This window comes from Pteropus alecto, unplaced genomic scaffold, assembly GCF_000325575.1.
Source record: "Pteropus alecto unplaced genomic scaffold, ASM32557v1 scaffold155, whole genome shotgun sequence".
Taxonomy (NCBI): domain Eukaryota; kingdom Metazoa; phylum Chordata; class Mammalia; order Chiroptera; family Pteropodidae; genus Pteropus; species Pteropus alecto.
In genome coordinates this window covers 23924626-23931333 of record NW_006438113.1, presented here as the reverse complement: position 1 = coordinate 23931333, position 6708 = coordinate 23924626, and the positions used below count along the sequence as shown (strand labels likewise).

At 45.1% G+C, this 6708-nt stretch overlaps 1 protein-coding gene across 3 annotated transcripts; it reads right to left on the bottom strand.

The window, feature by feature from the left end:
- Positions 1–2180: 2180 nt before the first annotated feature.
- On the bottom strand, positions 2181–5349 carry ZWINT (ZW10 interacting kinetochore protein). Of its 3 annotated transcripts, XM_015592162.2 has the most exons (9): positions 5211–5349; positions 4289–4379; positions 4039–4162; positions 3743–3909; positions 3536–3592; positions 2932–3074; positions 2675–2852; positions 2505–2584; positions 2181–2278 (listed from the first exon to the last, which is right to left on the bottom strand). In XM_015592162.2, exons 1-8 carry the CDS (start codon positions 5249–5251, stop codon positions 2510–2512), a joined length of 876 nt encoding a protein of 291 aa, XP_015447648.1. In that variant the 5' UTR covers positions 5252–5349; the 3' UTR covers positions 2181–2278; positions 2505–2509. The 3 variants fall into 3 exon arrangements, with proteins under 3 accessions (XP_015447648.1, XP_006915679.1, XP_006915681.1); XM_006915617.3 differs by having other exon boundaries at positions 2181–2584; XM_006915619.3 differs by lacking the exon at positions 2505–2584.
- Positions 5350–6708: the final 1359 nt, after the last annotated feature.

Sequence of the window (6708 nt, the reverse complement as noted above, 5' to 3'; positions counted from 1 at the left end):
TTGGTGAACAACCAGTAATTTGGGCAATTTATCTCTTTATATATAAAAATGTTTATTTCCTGAGGTTTATTTTTCCACAGCAACAAATACCATCTGACCCAATTATGTCTGCTTTTCAGGACTGTGCATGTGCGTGTGGCATGTGTGTGTACATATATGAGGGTAGGAAATGATCAAGATATGACTAATAAATGTACAGAATGAATGTACAACAGCAAATCGCAAAAGACAGTCTTATTCATCAAAAATGAATGATTTAACATCTGAAAACATGGATCAATTGGCTAAGGCACAAAAAAATCAGGAATATAACAGTAGACCATCCTAAAACAGGCTGCAGATATTAAAAAGGATAAAAAAGATTATGATAACTTTATAATTCAAAAAATTAGAAGTGAAAAATTCCTAGAAAAATATGACAATCCTAGAAAATACAAAGACTAGAAAAATATAAGCAAAATAATGTTTCACCATAAAAAAATTTACTGTGTTTAAAAAAGAAAATATTATTCTTACAGAGAACATAAAAAGAAAGTTTTCCTATTCATTTAATGGAGTAAGCTAAATCTTTACAGGTCTATGTTATGCAAGTGTCAATGAATGAAGAAAAGGATAGTCCTTAGGAGAACCTAAGAGGGAGCTGAGAATATCTGCAAACTGAAATCTGGCTTCTATCTGAAAATAAATCTTAAATCCTGAGCTTGTCAGTAAAGATGCTTCTGCTCGACTCAAGATTCCATTCTCCTCCCCTATTCCCTGGGTTGGCATATCTCAGGCTATTACCCTTCACACCCAGCCTGGTGAGCTCTGTGGGAGTCTTCCCTTCCCTTCTGACTTCCACCAGCCACCATGTGCTGACACATGCAAGGACAAGGAAACTTCATACCATCCCAACCCGTACCCCAGTATCCCTTACTAGACACTCCTTTCCTAGGGGGGATAAATTCTTGCTCTCTCCTTTGTGCTACAAAAAGTACATGAGACTATAAAAAGAAACCAGACTGTAACAGTAGGGGATTCTATCCGGTAGGAAGAGAGGAAAGGATGGACCTGAGTATCTGGGGTGCAAGGACCATGTGGGAAGGGGTGGGATGATTAGACTGAGGAAACCTTTCTAGGTACTTGTGTGCTCCCTAGAGGAGTATCCTCAATCCTGACTGTCCCCCCACCCCATTTAGTCGTGATGCTTGCCCTCAAAGACCTCTGATATCTGCTCTATTTCATACCTAAAAAATGGGGCCAAAACATTAAAAGAACAGTCTGAGGGAAAACTAGAGACAACTCAGGAAAACAGAGTAAACCATCAGAGCGCACAGGGATCTCAATCACCACCTGAGAGAAAGGCATCCTAGTCTGAGATAGAAGAGGGACCAATGTTTCTTGAAAATCTCTCTTTGCCAAAACAAAGAGCCCCAGTGTCTCTCTCTCTCTCAAAGAGATGTTGTTATTTCTCACATATACAAAAATGGGTTTTCCACTTGAACTGTCATGGATCTCTCTTGCTTTCTCTTAGATAGCAATTCTCATACTCCCAGTCAGGGATGCAATCTCAATCTCTCTCACACAGCAGTGGTCCCCACTGTCCACATACCCAGCAACAGATACACAGAAAGATGGAGACTAAAATCAACAAACACAGATACAGAAACACACACACACACACACACACACACTTGCTAACTCACACAGACAGGCCAACACAGACAGATAACGGTCTCTATATTGTCCTCTATATTCTCTTAGTACTGTTCTTTATCATATTACTGTTTTAGTTTACTACCCTGCTTTACCACTCTGAAATCATCTTATCTACCCATTTACTCATTCATGCTCATTATGTTCCACATGGCCAGGGACTGGTCAGACAAGCCTATTGCTGTAGCTTCATTTCACAGCAAGGAACCTGGCACCTAGCAGGGATTCAATAAACATTTGGATCAGTGATAAAATTACCTTACCATATCTAACCACCTGCATAAAGCCTTCTCCTCCTCTCTGAATTAAGCTCAGCATGTTTGCATCATATTGATTTGGGCAAGCAACTCCTGAGGCTCCAGGCCAGGGCCTCCTCGCCATCTGCACCCTCTCAATTCACACCAGTCCCAGTACCTGTAAAGTTGTTGGCCTTTGGATGTGGCTCTTCCCACAAACATGTGAAGATAAACACACAAATAGGCAACTGAGAGAGCTCCAGGGCTTTTAATCAACAGAATCCAGAGCCTGCCCTGACCTGGGCTGTGGCCAGATTTCAGGCTGTACTCAGAAGTTGACAGTCCACCTGCAGTGAGCGTAGGGCCATAAGGTTGGGGAAAAATAAAAGAGGGGTCAGTCTAGGGTAGGCTGAGCACAGGGATGAGGTGCTAGGCTTTAATCATAAGATAACTTCTTCCCATCTCACAGAACTCCATGAAGAGTGGAGTTCATATACAGAGAGGTAAACCAGAGGCCCTCCCTCCTTCCATACCTGTAGTCAAGAAACATAAGGCCCTGAGTGAGAGTCTGACCTGATCTAGGATCTTTCCCCCATGTTGTCCCTGGGAAACCATGCCAAACTTGCATCTCCAGCAGGTTGTAGGCAGTCGGCCTTGGGGAGACATAGTATGGGCAGTGGGTAAGGCCCATCCCTCAGATTCTCTCTTCACTTCCCTGCCCATCTGTCCCATCTCTCATTCACCTTGGAGGACACACTCCTGTCACTCTCCATGGTGTACCCAATGTTCTGTTCCTGGGGCTGGGTCACTTGTTGAGGCTTATTCTCAGGAAGATCCAGTTCCTGTGGTAGCTCTGCCTCTGCCTCAGGGAGTAGCAGTTTACCCTGCAGCATGTATAACAGCTGGAGGAAGGTCTGGTGCCTGGAAAAAAAGGTGTGTATAGAAAGGGAACCTCAACTAGATCATTTCTGGGGGCCTGCAATCCATGTTCCCAGCTCACCTCTGCAGCTTGTCTTGCTCCTGCCCTGCTTGCTGCTTCAGGGTTCCAAGTTCCTGATATAGCTGCTCAAACTCCTGTTTAGTTCCTATGTGACGCTCCCTCACCTCCGCAGAAACTTTTGCCAAATGCTGCAGATGCTTCTTCTATTGGGAATGAGAATGCAGACAGGGCTCACCAGATGCTGAGGACCGAGAGCCATTCCTCTAATCCCCTCAGCCTAGACCCAGCTCAGGGCTCAGACCCATAGATGGAAGGAAGGACCCTACTCACTATAGGCAGGACCAAAGGCCTAAAGAAAAGGATACTTAGTTTGCTGTGTGCCAGATATTAAGCACTTGTTGTACTAATTGCTTAATCATCTTAACAACTCTTTAAAGTAGGTGCTAATATTGCCTCCATTTCACAGATGAAGAAACAGAAAAACAGAAAGCTAGGTGACTGCCCAAGGGTCAAACAGTTGTAAGTGGTGATGTTAGGATTCAAGCCCATGTTGGTACCTATAATGCCTCACAGATGAAAAGGAGATTGTTTTCCAAGCAGAGGACTTAGCTTATGCAATAGCATGGTAGTGGGATGAGATATTTTCCTAGGGGGATGGACCCACCTGTTGCAGCTGCCACTGTTTCTGGGCTGTTCTGAGTTTCTCCATCACCACTTGTTTCTGCAGGTAAGCAAAGGAAGGGGACAGGAAGAAGAGGAGTGTATTTTTTCTAGCTGGATTTTGGTATGTGGCCAGTGGGTCCAACCCAACTTGCTCACTTTTCCCCTCCTCCTCTTTGTGTGCCCTTCCCTCCCCTAACCCTGGGTGTACCTTGGCCTGAAGCTGTTCAATGGCCTCCTGGAGCTGTGCCTGCTTCCTTTGGGCCTCTTCCATTTGGGGCAGGGCCTGGGCCAGGGCACTTGTGATGGCCTCTACGTGTTCTTGGTAAGTAGCCTTCAGCTCTTTCCATTGCTCCTTGGCTGCAACTGCCCTCTGTCCTGAGATGAGCCATCAGAATGAGAACTTGAGTGAAGGCTGGCTGACCTGCCTGAAACAGCAGACTTGGCTGACAACCCCCTTCCTTCCCCACTCAGAGCAGCCCTTATTCAAACTCCCTGCCTACTCACGGCTCGTGTCTTCAGAAGCCAAGGGGTCCAGGCCCTTGGCAGTGTCCTCCTGAGCCAAGAAGTTCTGCAGTAAGTCTACTACCTGAAGCTGGCTGCAAAGCAGCTTTTCTTTCTTTCGGGAGTCCTATTCAGAGGAAGGATAGAGGCAGAGAACATCCTTACCTCTGCTCACCATCAATTCTGCCCAAGTTCAATAGGACCCAGGAGCAGTCACTGGCTTCTGAAAGGCTGGCTCCCATTTTGAACATACCATCACGAACTCAGCCAGGATCTGGGCGGGCAGTTCTGCCTCTTCCTGCAAGCCTGTAGGCTCTAGGATGTCTGCCAGCTTGGCCAGGACCCTGAAAGGGCAAGAAACAGGGGAAAATGCAGATTCCTGGGTGCTAATGTGGGGAGCTTGTGTATACATGGCACATATGTAGATGTATGTATCAATGCTGAGAGTCTTGCCTTGACCAGTATCTACACATAGTACTAATGGGACCAGAAATGGTATGTGAATGGAGGATATATGGAGGTAATAAGTATCATGAGGAAAAATAAGCAGAGCAAGGGGAGTAAGGAGTGTGTGGTAGGGACTGTGATTTTAAATAGAGTATTACACCGAAGAGAAACCATTTGGGTCAAGATCTGAAAGCAGTCAGGGAAATATACAGGTAAAGAAAAAAATAAAGGCAAAACTGATGGGGAGTGGGGAGCCCTCCAGGCAGAAAGCATTAACCTTGGGGCAGGTTCTCGGAATACTTGGAGAGGGGCTCAGGATAGGGGGCTGGATGCCTAGGTCTAGGCTCTCCAGTTCTTCCTTGTTAGGGGCTGGAGAGATCCAGTAGAAGGCAGGGATCAAGATAAAATAACCCAATGAAAATAGGACAGTGGAGACAGTAATTAAATGGCCCTTCCAGGATGTCTCCCGTTAGCAAGGTACTATCTGTGAAGAAATGGGAGGGTCTGACAGAGTAGGAACTGTGTCCGTTCAGAACACGCCCGTAGGAGATCCCTCATAGGCCGTACACCTTAGGAACCTAAGACTGGGACCTGGGGTCATGATCACGTCACTGCGTCGTAGAACTCCAACAACTATAAGGTGCCCAGAGGATCGTCCAATGTACTCGGGGCCTATCAAGGTCCGCCCTGGCCCGCCCCCCAGGTGCCACCTGGCGGCAGACACTTACTCTAGGGCGGCAGCCTCTGCCTGGGTGTCCGCCGCCTCCATTTTTAACTGCGCCGCTTTTCAGCTCTGACCTTCCCAATCCTTTTGTCTTCTTTGGATATACAGCGAAATGCGCGCCAGGGCAGGCGACTGGTTGCCCAGACAATAGGCGGGAATTAAGGACCATGGTGCTCTCTCATTGGCAGGTGCTGTTTGGCGCAGGCGCAATTATAGACGAAGAGGGCGGGAGAGCAGTTCTGCGCTTGCGCGCTAGCCCGTAGGCGTTGCTGGAGACTGGAGGTGGAGCGTGAGCTTACTAGGCGGCTCAGGGCCGGGTTCTTTACGCGGAAGAAGGAGAAGCTTTGCTTTGAGTTTGGATTTCGGCGAAACACTCCGCATTAACTTTATTAAAAAGAAAAAAAAAAAATTCTACCGCGGTAGGAAAAGAACATTGGGTATGTCTTCCAAGACACTTGGCATCAGTATCGAGGAACAGTGATCCTGGAAACAGGGAACAAATGGATCTGCTCAAATAGCGTACAAAAGTCTTTAAAGATTTTCCAGGAGGTGGTGCAGGGTGAGAGAACCCAAACAGAGCCCAGCATAGTAACCTGCGTTGACAAGACTGAGCTGAAATTTTGGGGGGACCGAGGCAGGTAATGTTCTCAGCAGCTATAGGAGAGAGTTGCTCAGAAAGAGAACTCGAGAGTCCTGCAGTTTTCTCAAGTGTTCAACTCAGTTTTAAAGATTCCTAGAGTTCATTTAGGGTCAGAAATCATGATCCTAAATGGTATCCACTAGTCAAGCTGGAAAAACTTAATCCATGGAGCATTTGATAGAGTACAGAGGTCAAGTCTTAGTTGTAGAGAATAATCAACATCAGGCTGGTCATTGCTGTAGTGTCACCTAACATCTTAAAAGCAAGACCTAAGTGCATCAATGTGTTGATAAATCACTGAAATATATGACAGGCCATATTTCAATAATATTTATAGTAATGCAAAACTGTCCAGTCACCAATAAGGCACAGTTTACAATGCCCGACAACCAGTTAAAAATTACCAAGCTTGCAAAAAAGGAAGAAAGGAAAACCTGCACTGAGAAAAAATCTGTAACTGTCAGAATAGAAATAGATGTTAGAATGAACATGCAAGGACATTAAAACTTTTTATAACTATTTCATATGTTCAAAAAGATATGCAGAACTATAATAAAGATAAAAGATAAGGATATGGAGAAAGTGGAATGCTCACATTGGTGGGCATGTAAAATGGTGCATCTGCTTTGGAAAACAGTTTCATAGTTCCTCTAAATTTTAAATCGTAATGTTAATCACAATTCAACTTAGGTATCTATTCAAGAAAAATGAAAATGCACACAGAAACTCGTACACACATCCATAGCAGCATTATTTATGAGGGCCAAAAAGTAGAAACAACTCAAATGCCCATCAGCAGGTGAAGGAAAAAACAATATCTCTATTCAGTAGAGTATTTGTCAGCAATAAAAGGGACTAAGGT